This window comes from Ochotona curzoniae, unplaced genomic scaffold (assembly GCF_017591425.1).
Source record: "Ochotona curzoniae isolate NIBS_2020 unplaced genomic scaffold, NIBS_Ocur_1.0 contig_50, whole genome shotgun sequence".
In the NCBI taxonomy this organism is placed as follows: Eukaryota; Metazoa; Chordata; class Mammalia; order Lagomorpha; family Ochotonidae; genus Ochotona; species Ochotona curzoniae.
The window spans coordinates 6,503,094-6,519,077 of NW_024466446.1; the positions used below are offsets into that span (position 1 = coordinate 6,503,094).

At 46.0% G+C, this 15,984-nt stretch overlaps 1 protein-coding gene across 2 annotated transcripts in view; it reads right to left on the reverse strand.

Moving 5' to 3' along the window:
* The window catches only part of RIC1 (RIC1 homolog, RAB6A GEF complex partner 1), a 93,268-nt gene that overhangs the window by 14,039 nt on the left and 63,245 nt on the right, over positions 1-15,984 (reverse strand). The window contains exons 9-16 of one of the 2 annotated variants that reach the window (XM_040988880.1): positions 12,290-12,434; positions 11,146-11,194; positions 9,603-9,755; positions 5,449-5,652; positions 3,873-3,911; positions 3,459-3,569; positions 2,634-2,723; positions 1,013-1,173 (exon numbers count right to left, since the gene is read on the reverse strand). In XM_040988880.1, coding sequence (XP_040844814.1) covers positions 1,013-1,173; positions 2,634-2,723; positions 3,459-3,569; positions 3,873-3,911; positions 5,449-5,652; positions 9,603-9,755; positions 11,146-11,194; positions 12,290-12,434 — 952 coding nt within the window. The remainder of the gene's footprint in view (positions 1-1,012; positions 1,174-2,633; positions 2,724-3,458; positions 3,570-3,872; positions 3,912-5,448; positions 5,653-9,602; positions 9,756-11,145; positions 11,195-12,289; positions 12,435-15,984) is intronic. The other variant, XM_040988881.1, reaches the window with a different exon arrangement.

Below are 15,984 nucleotides of genomic sequence, written 5' to 3' on the forward strand. Positions count from 1 at the left end.
AGCTGTCAAGAGTGGAGATATTTAACGGGAAAAAAAAACCCTAGCTGATCCAGAGAGGACGAGGGTTCCATCACTAAAGCTGACACGTCTGAAGTGTTAACGCTGTGCTAGTTTCCAGTCACTGAGCTACTACAGCCACCGGGTACTTTATAACTGGTTCAACAAAAACAGACATACAAAAAAATATCAGAAGAAAGCAAGATTCAAGAGCTGCAGTCCAAACGATGCAAGCTGACCGGATGCCAAGAGTTCTCGGGCAACAGGTAGTAACAACAGGGTTTCGTTTCTCCCCCCTCCAGGACGGTGGAAATAAACCAAGCACAGCTTGCATTCTCCCCAGGTGCGAGGCCGTGGGGCGCCCTCCAGCCTCCCCGGTGACTCCCAAGACTAAGGCAGTCAGCACTCAGTCTGAAGTTGTGATAAAAATTCAGCCCCTGAGAGTTAAAAAACTAGGTTTTCTTTTTTTAAATTCAGTTAAGTAGCTGAAGGAGTTAGCATTTCCTTTTGTTCTGTCAGTTACTATGTAAAATCATAGTAATTAAAATTACTTGTTTTTTGACATCCAAAAAAGTATAAAGATATAGTAACTTTTTTGAAAGATTTATTTATTTTTATCGGAAAGGCAGATGTACAGAGAGGAGGAGAGATGGAGAGGAAGATCTTCCATCCGATGATTCACTCCCCAAGTGGCTGCAATGGCCGGTGCTGCACCGATCCGAAGCCAGGAGCCAGGAGCTTCCTCCATGTTTCCCACGTGGGTGCAGGGTCCCAATGCTCTGGACTATCCTTAACTGCTTTCCCAGGCCACAAGTAGGGAGCTGGATGGGAAGCAGGCTGCCAGGACCAGAACCGGTGCCCACATGGATTCCCAGGCATGTTCGAGGCGAGGACCTTAACCACTACGCTATCGTACCGGGCCCAATATAGTAACTCTTGAGAAAACACAATCTAGAGAGGCAAAATTAGAGAGGAACAAAAAAGATGACTTTCCCTCTGCTACACGCATACTCACCCATCTGATTTTCTTTCAATACTGTAAAGGCATATTGAACAGTCTGCTCGAAACACTACGACCATGTCCCGGAAGACACTAAGCAGCAACGTCTCCACTTGTGTCTTGGTTACATGAGCAAAGGCGTTGTCCAGATTTGACGTTCGTAGGTATACTCTGAGCTGAACAAAACAAAAATCAAATCAGGAAACAAGAAGGCTGCCTGGATCAGTGAGCACTTCGCACGGTGCCTTTTGTGAATCAAGTTTTTCAAGTAGGAATTCAAAGACTTATTTGAAAGTTAACTCCAAACAGGTCATGGTTCTACTTGGGCACGCCAGGCCGAATGTACGTAATATAGTCACACACAAGCAAAGGCTGAAGCGATCAAAGCTGTGAATACATCATTCTGAGCGATTCCTATTAGAACTGCGTATCTAGACCTGGCCCGACAGGAGACCAGCAACTTCTCAGAACAACCTCATCAATCAACAATCCTATGTGTAAGAAGACGGCTCTCCTTCAAAGCCCACGATGGCAGGCAGTGGGCAGATCAGGCCGCGCCTAGCAACCCACGGCCTGGAGTCTGGAGGGAGGGACACATGCGCAGCGTCTCAGGTGGGTGGGAGCAAGCCCGTTCCCTGAGCCATCACTGCCGCCTTCCGGGCTCTGCGAGGCAGGAAGTCAGAGCCAGCAGGTGGAGCCGGGAATAAAACACAGGTACTCTGGGTCCTATGCTGTGGCCTGGTGAGTTACACCTCCACAGTGAGCATCCTACAGGGTGCGAGTCCTGGCTGCTCCACTTCTGATCCAGCTCCCTGCTACCGTGCCTGTGAAGCAGCGGGGCATGGCCCAGGCAGGAGGGCCCCTGTACCCGTATGGGAGGTCAGGTAGAAGCTCCGGGCTCCTGCCTTTTGTCCAGCCCAACTTTGGCCACTGAGGCCATTGGGGGGGAAGAGTACTGTACCAAACGGAAGATCTTGTTCTGTCTCTCCTTCTCTCTGTTAATACCGCCTTTCAATCAAAAATAAATTCTACAAAAGCCCGCAAGAGTAAGTCTTACAAACTTTTCAAGTATTTTAAAATTATTGTTAAGCTCCAGAGAGAATATTTAAGACAAAACATATGGAGAAGGTTATCTTAAAAATCCCAATTGCCATCCAGAACAGTATATTCTGAATAGACAATCCTATTAGCCAAAACATGCTAAATGTGATGAAAAAAAAAAGTCTACAAGAAAATTTTTTAAAAAGATTTAATTTATTTGAAAGACAGCTGGAAAGACAGAGAAATCTCCCAATTTGCTTGTTCACTGCCCAGAGGACCTCCATAGCCAGCACTAGACCCACCAAAGCCAGGAGCCAGGAGCATCCTCCAGGTCTCCCACGTGAGTGGCGGGGTCCTAACACTGGGACCATCCCCTGATGCTTTCCTCAGGCGGCTGCAGGGCGCCAGATCGAAGACTAGCAGCCGGGACCCACACCAACACCCCTGGGGTGCTGCAGGCTTTACCCAATGACCCCACAATGCTGGGCCCCAACACAATATTTAGTACATAAAATTCATTAAAAAGTTCTCAGTAGCTTTAAAATATAAAAACCTATTACTTCTGAGAAAACAAAAAGAAGAAACCAACCCTTACCTCTTCTTGATGGTCACTTATGTTGTAACACGCGAGGACCATAAAATCATTCCACCAGGCTAAGCCGCCTGTCACAATCATATTTTGTTCCTTAAAAGGAGATTTTAAAAACGTGTTACCAGCAATTAGAAGAAAGTGCTACATCTATAAAACATCCTTAGACATACAGTAAAAGCTCATGTTATTTTTTTCATTATTTTCTACCCATTTATTGCTTCAGGCTCTTTATTCCAGTATTTCTGCAATGAAGCACACAGATCTTACAAAGTGACTGGGTACCATATGCCTCACTACTCCCATACCCAAAAGACCTGGGCTTAAATTCTAACTTTGTCATGTATGAGATGATGGACTCTGAATCCTGAGTAAAAACGCTGTCACCTGTTGGTGTTAGGTAACGGCCGACATCAGAGCAGCCTACCGCGCTTGGTAAACGCCAGCCGTCCGTTACACACCTGAGTGCTTTTCTTTCCTCCCATTTGATTCTTGTCAAAGCTAACTGTGTGGGCACACGCATGTGCGCTGTCCACATGTGTGTATCAAGGGCAGACAAGCTAGGCGTGATACTAAGCTTGGACAAACTTACTCTGATCCTAAATAATGAGCGCAATCCAGAGAGTAAAATTAAATCCTCAAATAAATTATTCTTCCTGACGTCAGCACGAGTTAAGAGCTATTTCAATACAACATCTTTTATCAGAAATTATCAAATGCTGTATCAACTCAAATATTATTCAATATAAATTTGGTTTTGTTTACTTTATTTTCCACATTGTATTTTTCTTCCATTTTGAGCCACAGGTTTTTAATTTCCAAAACACTAACCTGAGTAATGCTTCCAAAAAGTTTCCATTTTTTGGTGAGCAAGGAGTAATGTGCGAAGCCAAACTTGCCAACGACAGCAACATTCTGTCCAAGTTTATCAATAGCTGAAAACTGTCAAAAATATATATATATCAGAACTTTCTTTAAAAAACTTGTTTGTGCAAGCCTATTTTATGAGTATTACATTTATTAGCATTATGTTAGATAATTAATTGTTGACTAAGTAAATATAAAGTGCCAAGTTAAAAATCCATTTACACAGTTAAGTTTGACAATGCTACAAATATGAACAAACTAGCAATGCGCAACGGGTCAAGCGTTAACGCAGTAATCTGTTCCCTGGAGGCTTCGATCCTCGCGTGCCTCTGAAGCACATACCAGCCAAGCAAAGGTAACAACAAAACTGCGACTCACCCGGATCGGCCAATTGCTCTCTAGGTAGGTGCTGGAAATCTACAGAAAACCACAGCAGGTAAGACTTCTCAGATTATTGAAGCTTTCAGCATGAACTTATCAGCAAACGAGATTTTCATCTTTCTGCATAATGTCTAAGGTGTCTCAAGTAATGGGAATTAGAAGCAGAGCACTGGACATTTCTTTGTATACGCGAGCCGGGATTTCACATCTTACATCTCGGACATCACCTTTCTTGGTCTTCCTCCATCCGTGTGTTTGCTCATTTGCTTTAAATCCTGAACTGAGCAAGCACTGACTGGTGTCGTCAGGGACGCACCCTGTGTGAGGGCAGCTAGGAGTTCTGCATACGATTCTGGGTTGCTGAGAAGAACCCTGGGACAACCACAGCTCATAAAATTACACCCTCAGCAACAGTTTGGCTTTTAATGAAATACATTTATTACCTTTGTACCGTTTGGATTAAAAAAGAGCAATACTTTAAAAATTTACCAATATAAAAATCTGCCAGAAAAAAAAATGTGCCAGCTTTTACTGTCACTAAACAAACATCCATGCAGGGGTAATTTAAGCCATGATTTTTCTGTTTGGTGTTAAATTTACTCATCTAAGAATGCTCAACGTATTTCAGATAATAAAACCTGGACAGCAAGTAATACATACATTTTCTCATCGCGTGTGTCCCACACCTTGTGTGTGGTGCCACGTGTCAGGCATCTTCATGTGTGGCATGACCGTATCAGGCAAGCACAACTTTTAAATGTAAAAAGATGCTTCAGGATGATCAATGTAGGCTAGTAAACCACAGCTCCATCGAGACTGTGCTTCTTTCCTCTCGGTCTGCTGCTCAGTTCTCGTGAGCGCGTGGTGGGGACGGGGTGAGAACTAATAAACCCACGGGAAAGTCTTCTTTCCAAGAATAAGAAAAGCTTTAGCTTATTCAAATTTATTTTCATTTTACCAAAACATTAAAAAAAAAATAAAATAAAGGATAGCCAAATTAAAAGCCAGGTAAGGTACAATCAAAATCAGTAAGGTTGTTACATTAAAACAAATCAAGTAACAACAACGTCAAAAATCTGTATTAAATCTTAAGAAATGTATTCATATATATGTTCATATATGCATTATATAGATTATATATTATTGAAACAAATTTAAGGAATGTAAAGACTGAGTAATAAAATTATAAAATAAAGTCCAACACTTGATTTTGGGCCTGGGTCCAAAGTCAGGTAAATTTAGTGTGACCCCAACTGGACTACTCGGTCAGCTTTTGAAGATACTCCTCGACATCTGTCACTTTCCATGACATTAAATAAACTTTTTCCTATACAAATCTGTGGGAATAGATCCACATAAGATAGCCCATCATCGTTAATGAGTGGGAAAAAACCTTCCAGTTGTTGACACTACTGATGAACATAACGAGACAGCAGTATAGTCAATGGAAACAAAAATGGAAAAGAGGCCAAGAACACAGAGACGCTGAGGAGAAGCACGGCAGCTTTTAAGGTGTAAGAACGGCCTGCTCCACGTGACACCTTCCCAAGGACGAGGTCACCTGGAGACTCACCTGCACCACGTGCCAGTGCCGATGTCCAAGTAAAGTGCTTAAGCTCGGAGACTCCAGGCCTCCGTCCGCAAACAGACTCTTTTCCTGACCCAGCTTGTGCTCGGCCCGTGCTGAGGAACTCCCGGGGCTCTGGGTCTGCGAGGCCTCCCCACAGTTCAAGTACAAGCGGTCCTCTCCCTGAAGCAGTACTTGTTCTTGGTTACTCTACATGAAGAAGGAAGGGGGTAAAGAGCAAAACAAGTAAAAGTAACTCAGTATTGGGCAGAGGCAAGTAGTTTTATTACAGGAAATAAATATTTTGCAACATCATTCTCCATTAGAAAGAACAAGCAGTATTTTAACCATTACTTCCCAGTGTAAACTGATCTTTGTCTGTTTTATGATATAGTTGTAAACACGTCCAGATTTGCAAACTTCTTTGTGACCCAAAATGGCAATGATCTGAGACTGTCCCATCTGAGAAACCCCATACAGCCACTCATTCTTTACAGTTTACAAATGAGTGTCACCACAACAAAGCGTGTGTCGGTGGCAGAAAGAACACATGTCTGTTCAAGAAACACACGAGTGTGCATGATCTCCCATGTGCCCACACAGCAGCAAGAGCAGATGGGAGATGTTCCAAACACAGGGAAGGAAGAACAGAAGCCTAACTCCATAAATACCAGGTGATTACCCGGTTAATGCCAAGGACTGCGACAGGGAGGGCCCCAGACTGGCATGCTGGTGGACTGGGCTTGGGGACTTGGGCACGTGATGGGGTCCCAGGCCGGGATGGTGGCTTGGGGACCCCTGTAAGTGCTTAGGTCCCAGACGGGAGAGAGGCAGGGTCCCAGGCCAGCACATGTGCTGGAGGATCGGCCTGGGGATCCGTGCATGTGCTGTGGTTCTGGGTGGGTGGACAGGGCTCCAGGCCAGCATAGCACCCTGATGGAGGACCAAGCTTGGGAGCTCATGTGCTCACATGTGTGGGGGCTGTGGACTGATCATGGAAGGGAGTGTGGGATGTGAGGGAGGGGAGACCACGGAGGGAGTCCATTGCAAGTGAGGAATGACTTCTGGGGGACTTCGATTGACAAGGCCACTGTACCTGCAGGTAAACGAGGGGGGGCGGACTGAGCTGTTTCTGGGAGGGAAATTGGAGGACCTTTCTGAGTCAGATCAATGCACCTGCCCCTGTGGGAGACCTGAGCTGGGCTAGTTAGCATCAACTACAACTCACTGGCACACACTGAAGCTAGGGCTGGGGGCCTACCGTGAGTTGTCTCTGGTGTGGCAGAATGGGCAGGGCTGGGTCCAACTATAGCACACTGGCATGTACAGAAGCCAGGATGGGGTGAAGGCCATGCTGGGACAGGCCATCATACCTACCGATTTGCTGAAAGCAAGGGATGGGGATAGGCTGGGCAGGATTAAACTGTAGCACCCACCAACAAGAGTTAGGACTGGGGGTGGGTCAGGCCAGGCCACGCCAAGCCAGGTTGCAACATCCAATTGCCAAGGCCAAGATGGGGGCTGGGCTATGTCTGCAGGATTGGAGTAATCATTGGCACGTGCAAGATCTGTGGATCAGAGCATGCCTAGCTTGGCAGTTAAAGGGATGTCCTAGCTGGGTGGTGGTTTCCATTAGTAAGCATGATAGCTGGAATGGTGGCAGCAAACTGGGCTTTACATGGTTGTAGTATTGCTAGGTATGGGTGTGGACTGAGTCTAGGTGTGCCAGACTGCGCTAGGTTTCAGCATCGCTGATGCTCACGAAAGCCAGTGTGGGTATAGGACATGCTGGGCATGGTCTTGGCACCACAGGATCACATGACAGTTGGGTCTAGGGTTAGACTGGGTGGGACTGGGCTGTAATAGTAAGAGCCAAAATGTGTGTGGGCCAGTCAGGCAAGGCTGCTGTACCTGCTGGGACGGGGGCGGGCCAAGTCAGCTTGTGCTAAGCACCCACCAGTGTGCACAGATCTAGGACTAGGGGGTGACTTGATAGAGGAGCTTGGGGAACCCCTCTGTCAGGATGCAGTCGCTGCAGGTGACCAGAAGAACCAAGACTGGGAGCATCTTAGACCAGGCCAGGTTACAGTATTCACTAGCATAGGGGTGGATCAGATCTGGCGGCAGGCTGGACTAAGCCAGGCTTCAGCACTGGCTGGCAAATGCCGAGGTGAGGCAGACCATGCCAGTCTGAGCTGCAGCATCCATCAGCACATGTAAAACCATGTAAGGTGGGCGGGGGGAGGCAGAACCAGGTAGGGAGGCTGTGAGGGCTCCCCTGCTGGGCCACTGCATCTGCTGCTGAGTGTGAGAGCTGTGACTGGGGCAGACCAGGCTAGGCAGGGCCACAAAGCTCATTGGGCTACATGTGAGCTTGGTTGAGAGGAGAGCCAGGATGGGCTGACTATCCATGAGACAGAGTAAGCGCAGGCTGGTTTGGCTTTTCTGTAGCATTAGTTGGCAAATGCCAGGAATGGGGGCAAGTCTTATTAGGCTAGACTGTAGAACCATCTGGAAAGTGCAAAATCCAGGGGGTGGGGTGGGCCTAGTAGGGAAACTCTGGGCACTCCTCTGATGGGCTGCAGCTCCAGCTGGTGATCATGAGAACCAGGGCTGGGCACGGGCTGGCTAGAGTCAGCACCTGCCAGCCTAAGTGCGGGCTGGATAGTGGGGTTGGCTGGGTTGAGCGCAAATGCATCACCCATTGATATGCACAAAAGCCGAATGGGATGTGGGACACACCAGACCAGCCTGCTGCACACATTGCCATGCACAGGAATGGGGCTGGGAGTGGGCCTAGTGGTGATTTTTGGGGGTCACTCCATCTGAGTTGCAATTCCTGCTGGTGTGCAGGAGGGCAAAATGTGTGGTGGGCAGGGTTGGGCTGGGTCCTAACATCCATTGGTTTGCATATATGAGGTTAGGGACAGAACTGAGCAGGCAACTAGTGTGAACGTAGGTGACGTGGGTGATGGACTGAGCCAGACCCCACACTGGTTGGCATGCACAGCAGTCAGGTCTGAGGGCACCTCTGGTGAGGTTTCTGGGGGGAACGGCTCCCCCTTACTCCCACAACTGGACCACTGGACTCAGAACTCCAATCCCAAGGAAAAGCACAGGATCTGTGGTTTGACCATGGAGTGCAGGTGTCAAAATTGGGCCTCCTTGGTTACTGAAGCTGGTGCAGTGGGCAGCATGCCCAGATGCACGTAAGGGATATGACAGCTCACTGAGGCCTAGTACCATGGCAGAGGACAACTCTCCCAGGCGAGCTGTGATAGCAAGCATATGTGCAAATGGGGACTAAGGTGGGCTATGTCAGCCAATGGACCTTGGAAGGATTTTCTCATCCTTGGAGCAATGAATCTCCGGCCGGCATCAGAACTACTGAAACCACTAAGCAGTAGTACCCTTGGCCCATGCTCCATGTTGGGGACCCTGGGAAGGCATCGAGAAGCCATCCCACATTCCCGGGTACTGATGCGGTTAGGATGTTGGCTTTGGTCACTTCCCTTCTCCCCTCTCCAGATACAGGAAGAAAAAGAAAACTGGAAACATTGGTCTCATCCACTTACCCCTGTTCTGCAGCCCTTCCCTACCCATATGGGAGACCGAGACGGAACTTCTGGCTCCTGGCTTTGGTGTGGCTGGTGTAATCATCTGGGGAGTTTACTAGTGAACGCAGGATCAAGATCTCGTTCTCTTTCCCTCTCTGCCCTCTAAATAAATTAATTACTTTAAAAAAAGAACAACAGGGAAAGACATTTGGCTTGGAAATTCCTACGTCATCCGGACTCTCGGCTCCAGTGCCTGGGTTCACGTTTCCACTCCGTCTCCTGTCTCAAGCTACTGTACCCCTGGGGGTCAGCAAGTGAGGGCTCCAGTCCTTGGCTTCCTACCACGCTTCCGAAAGAACCAACCTTGACCTTCTACCTGACCTAACCTGAGCTCTTATGGGCATTTGAGGATTGAACCAGCGGATGGGAGATCTTCCTTCCAAATAAATAGAATAAACGATTTATTCGTTTAAAGCCACAAGTATCACATAAAAGACAACATGTCAATTACAGGAGTATATTCAACATGCAAGTGTCATAAAGCAGTGTTTGGAACTCCAACGTGAAAGACACTAAAGCTAACTTAGTTTTAAATACTCTTACCATACAAGGGTTCGCAGTGAGTGCGCTCTTGATGAACTGAAACAACAGAATGCTGGGCTGTTTCATTACACTCTTGAGGTCAGACTCGATCTCGCCGTGCTGAGGGCCGAAGCCGCTGATGACCCACAGGTGGTAGCCCTCTGCACCCCAGCTCTGCAGGGAGGGAGAGGGAGGAGTCAGAGCAACACAAGCTTGCTGCCGCCCCTCCCGAGCTTTCAATACCCCATTTCTGAAATAACCAGCGACAGCACTGTTAGTGGCTTCTGAAGCTGGAAAAACCGTGACAACACGGAGAATCACATATTCCATATCAGCCATCACACTGGTCTCTACCCAGAATGGTGAGAACACTACACACCATCCGCTACTATTCCATGATCTTAATCCCATGAAAACTGCACTTTACTTTGTAAATTAGCCATTTATTTGAGCTGCCCCTCAAAAAACAAACCAAAGCTCCTTTCAGAAAACAACCCAACTACCCAGGTTATCTGGAGGAACGTGGGAAAACTATTTGATTAACTTTCATTTCAACTTGGCTTTTTGCTTGATTTGCTTAGGCAAGCTCTCTGGTTTTTCAAAATCTAGATTTCTTCCTCTGTGAAATTACAATGCTCAAACACCTGTAGGCCCATCCAGGTTTAATACCGTGTAACTAGATTCTATGACAGTACTGTTTATGGTCAGTGACTTCCAATCCATGATCCAAGCAAAATGATAAATGTGGGGGGGGGGGGGGAGGGAAATTCATGAATTGTTCTCTAACTTCTAAAACTTAACAAAAGTTATGCTCTCTTTTGATAAAGTGGCACAAGGTAATTAAATTCTTATCTTGTGCCTGAAACAGCAACCGAGGGAGGCCGCTAACTAGGATTTGCACATGCTATTCAGCAATGGCAGTTACGGAAATGCTTTCCAGTTGAAAACTTGCTTTAAAACGAGGTAGGCAAAGACATAAAAAGCAGTTCTTGGTAGAAAAAGGTTGGGAACTACTATTTAGGGCAAGCATGGTGCTTAAGCACTGGAGAAACCTAAGAACCTCACTGCCGCTCACTTCACATCACTGCACACAGGAAATGCAGGAGAAAATGTTTTGTAAAAAGGCAAATTACAACTCACTATAGAACTACGGAACTCTTGTAGACAGGTAATAAGGAAAATTTACCAAGGCTGGCTTTAATTTTCTTGCTATATTATCTCAAATTCATACACATATACATAAGCTCCAGAGAGGAAAAAAAAAAAAAAGCAAACAGCATTTCACTGTGAGGGAGCAGCCCGGGGGAGCAATGTCCGTGAGTTCCACAAACCGTGGAGGCACGCTGCGAAGACAAAGGACCCATCTTACAGTCATATCTTCACAACACAGGTAACACAAACTCAAAATAACGAAAATCACACAGCCTCTCTAGTACAAATTCCATCCAAAGCAGACAAAGTTGTGATTAAGAGAGGAAAAAAATGAAGACAATGCTAAGCATTTTATACTAAGTTTTTTTTTTTTTTTCTTTCTTACCCTGCATCCCAAACAGAAACTGCTTACCATAGAGTTGATCCTAAGGGGATCTTTTTTGATGCCATCAGACCTATAACTAAAACAGAACAGAAACTACTAGAACCTTTCAATTAAATATAATGTATGTCATATTTCACATTAGTTTTTTTTTTTTTACTAGAGAAAATAGATTATTTGGGGGTCCGGCGGCGTGGTGTGGCCTAGTGGCTAAAGTCCTCGCCTTGAACGCCTGGGATCCCATGTGGGCGCCGGTTCTAATCCTGGCACCTCCACTTCCCATCCAGCTCCCTGCTTGTGGCCTGGGAAGGCAGTCGAGGACGACCCAAGGCTTTGGGACCCTGCACTCGTGTGGGAGACCCGGAAGAGGTTCCTGGCTCCTGGCTCCTGGCTTCGGATCGGCATAGCATCAGCCGTTGCGCTCACTTGGGGAGTGAATCATTGGACAGAAGATCTTCCTCTCTGTCTCTCTCCTCCTCTCTGTATATCTGACTTTCAAATAAATAAAATAAATCTTTAAAAAAAAAAAGAAAATAGATTATTTGGAATGAACCAAACTGAGATAAAAAACATCAAAACACATGGGATATCACCAAAAAAGCAAATAATCAAAAAACAGTATGCATTGGACTATTGGAATATTTCACATTAGTTTTTAAAAACCGGATTTTGCTACCTTAAAAACCATCTTAAAAAATAAACGCAATCTTTCAAAAAAGATTAAACGACGATAATGAAAACTTGAGCAACTTGTGCTGTTAGAAATGAATGACGGTACAGAAGCACCACGCAGGCTGGTGACTTAGGGGTTTTCTCTCAGCCACATTTTCACAGTCCAACTGACATCCTGCCAGTCAGCGGTTTGATGTTCAGAGTATACGAAACGGGCAGAAACATCAACCCTCTAGCCTTATAGAAATTAACCAGGAAGACGATGAGATTTTCTACTAGTTACTTACATACACATCTCCTAACTCTTACTAGATGGCAAGCCGCTTGAAGCAGAGCCGCACGTGAGTCAGCCTCGACTCTGACACACTGCTGTATACCATCGCAGGAACGTTTCTATAGAATGCACCATGTTAAGAGGCCAGAGCTCCGTGACACAGGCCTCTATGTGCAGGAACTGTCTGGAAGGTAACAGGTAATCTCAAACTTGTCTTCATTGACTCACGCGAAATCTCCTCCAAGTGTGCAAATCAGCTGGGCTCCAAACACACTCCATAAAGAAAGGCCTCCATATTCCCAGGTAACTATGACAACACTATTATCAGGAGACCATCTGATCAATTTAACAGCTCCAGTTTTATTCCAGATGTCTGCGGAAAACAGTGACAAGGAAAAATTAAATGACTGCTTAGAAAACATTCAACATTTTATGGTCTATATATTCAAATCAAAATGCTGTAAGACAGACGCCACCCCAGAGTCAACACATCCACAGCAACATCAGGAAGATAGGGCAGGCAGCATTCTTGCGGCACCAGCCAAGGAGCATGAGAACCAGGGCTGGCCTGGTCAGGAGGGCCCCAGAATCATCCGAGTACCTTAAGAACCAGGGCTGGGGCTGACCTGGTTGGGAGGGCCCCGAATCATCTGAGTATCTTAGACTGCCATGATTCCGGGTCTCACAGCCCGGCCCCCCATGTTGTCCGGCTACCGGGCACATGGGCGGGACCAGGCCACCCCTGCTGCTGACTCCAGAGAAAGGTTGAAAAACATACCCAGATGTAAATGCAAAAACAAGACAGTCTGATTCAATAGAAGACCTCAGGTACCTCGTCAACAGATGGAAAGAAAAGTGGCGTTAACACTCCAGGCTAAGTTCCACAAAGGGCACCCACACCTAGGCCTGTGGACACCCTGAGGCAGACATGAATGACAACAGGTCTTAGAACGTCACGTCTCTGTGAGAGCAAGGAAGACTCCCTGTGAGGACAGATGAAGCATGTCACCTCTTACATGGTCACCCCAGTAAAAGCCCGGGGCATTCTCCTTCCTCCAAGGCCCCCGAGGGCATCAAGAGACCACCTGTGTGCCCAGCACTGACATAACCTGACAACAAGGGCAGCCTACCCTCAGTCCCTCGCCTCTGTAATGACCATGAAAAACCTACAAGTTTTGTTATGAAAATAAATGAATGACTGAAATAAACAGCAGGAAAGATTTATTTTGGAAAGCTATAAAAGTTGTTCTAAGTACAAAATATAACTAAAATTAAAACCTAAGTTGCCAGATTTTGGAACTTACTAAATAGTGGAAGCACTCATGGAAAGGCATTAGGAGAGGCAACAGAAATAGCAGCTGCAATGTTCAGTGACGGAAACCCAACGACACTAAAACTACTTCAAGGCCTGGAGAGAAAACCACTGTCAACCCAAAGCGTAACAAGTTACACTGCACTTAAGTCACAGGGCAGCAGAAACAAGGTTCAGACACTCCAGCCCTCCTCCTGAGTGTACCCTCACAGGAAAGTCACTCAAATAGAACTGCAAAACATGTATTCCAGGCGGGAAAGGGTCCTCAGAGGAGGTCAGGACAGCGGGGGCAATGCCGTGGCACACCGGAGGAAGCCGCCAGCGGGAAGCCTGCGTGCCGGAAGGAGTGCCCATCCAAGCTCTGTCACCTCCCTTTCCGAGCCAGCCTCCTGCCAATGCATCCTGGGAGCCAGCACATGACAGTCCAAGTGACTGTGCCTGTCACACGTGTGAAGACCTGGGTCTCCTGGCTTTGGCCTGGTCCAGACATGGCTATTGGAGGCATCTGGGAATGGCCCTGCGAATGGAAGATTATTGTGCTGTTCTGCCTTTCAAGCAGATAAAAGCACACTCACCACTGTCCCTAACCCCTCAAAAAAGTGGACAAAAGTACTGGTACACAGGTATGTATTTGGGTAACAGTAAGTCATATGAACAGTTAAATATTCAAATATTTCACACATCCAAGCTTCCCCCTCAAAACTAGCAAGACTTTTATTATAAAATTCTTTTTCTAAAGATTTATTTTTACTGGAAGGGGTGATTTATACAATGATCTTCCGTCCACTGCTTCACGCCTCAAATATCTGCAACAGGCAGCCAGAGCAGAGCCAATCGGAAGCCAGGAGCTTCTTCCGGGTCTCCCGCAAGGGTGCAGGGCCCAACGCTTTGGGCCGTCCTTGGCTTTCTTAGACATAAGCAGGGAGCTGGATGGGAAGGAGAGCAGCCAGGACACAAACTGGCACCCAAGTGGGAGCATGGCGCCTGAATGCGAGGATTGGTTAATGGCCCACTGCGCTGGGCCTTATAAAACTGGATTGCATTCACGCGGGCAACCGCCACCTTCTCACTTCCGAACAATTCACACCCGAATGATCCATATATTTACAAAAAATGTTCTTAACATAGAAATACATTTGCATCGTAGTGGAGAAGAGACTTTGCTAGGTAAGGCTCTGCTATTAATGCTCATGTTAGTTATAAAAATGATCAAACTTGTAAAACAGACTGTATCTTTGCTACATACAATCCTAGCAAGGTACAGACCTCACCTCAGAGAACAGCTCACACCTGTGCCATGTGCCTCCCACTAACCTGAACTATGGGGCCAAAAGGGAGAAGGGAGAATCCTTACATTCAAGGCTTACGACTGAGGAGGAGGAAAAAATCAATGAATTGAATAAAACATTCTATGGATGCTCAGACATCACATGAAGAATAAAACGGAATATAAGAAAGAATGGTATTCTAACTAAGTTTACAAAAAAAGATTTGGGGACCAGTGTTAAGGACACTGGAATCAAGTTAAATCACTGGTTGCAGTGCTAGTAATTCCATATTGGGCACTGGTTCAACCCCCAACTGCTCTACTTCTAATCCAGCTCCCTGCTGAAGAGCCGAGAATGAGTGGAGGGTAGCCCACGAGCTTGAGCCCTTGCCACTCATGAAAGAGACACAGATGGAGTTCCTGGTTTCATTAGAGCCGTTCGGAGAGTGAAGATGGTACATGGAAGACCCCTCCCACTCATTCACTACCGCTCTTTCAAATAAGTAAATAAATATAAACATATATAAAATCTCGAAAACAGCATGAAAGTAGTCAAGGATCGGCAGACGGTTCTTTCAAGCTAAGTAAAACTTAGCACTCTACTCCCAAGTCCAAATGCCATGCTATCACAAAGAAATGTGGGAAGATTTTTGGCAGTGGAGGGGGAATGTCGTAAAACATTCTTCAAGAGAAACACAGAAATACTGCATTTATTAGCTGAAAGTAGTTCAGCTCCAATCCGTTTTAATGTTACGTCAGCATGAAGATGGATTCTCAGGAGCTGTTAAATTAGACTTTAAATTGGATTCTGCTGTGTTAAAAAAAAAAGGGGGGGGTGGCAGTACACCACTTCTAGCTTGTGAGAAACTGCACAGGATCCCACGTGCAAACAAATTTTACTAATTAAAAATTATAGTTGAGAATGAAATGCAAATATTTTCTTTCCATTTCTCAATAATTTTGGTTGAAAACAAAATGAGGTTGCTAAGACATGGATAATAATTCTGCATCTAACTGATAAGCAACCTTCAGCACGTCTTTCAGCCCAGTATTAGTAAGAACTATACACTACGCAGAGTGGACCTAGAAGTTACAGCAAAGCTATTTATTTCCCAGACAATGTCATGACATAATGAAACATGTGGAAATTAACACGTAAGTTTATTTTGGTTTAAGGCTTTTTTATTTTAATTTGGAAATTCACCTAGTGTTTTTTGTATTGTGAGTCTCCTGTGAGCTTTCTGAAGAACTGTTACATCCTGCCTTCTAATGTGGGACACTCCAGGCCCACGCGCTCCCTTCTCATCTGCTGACCGCTGCCAGGAAGGCGCGGACGCTGCTAAC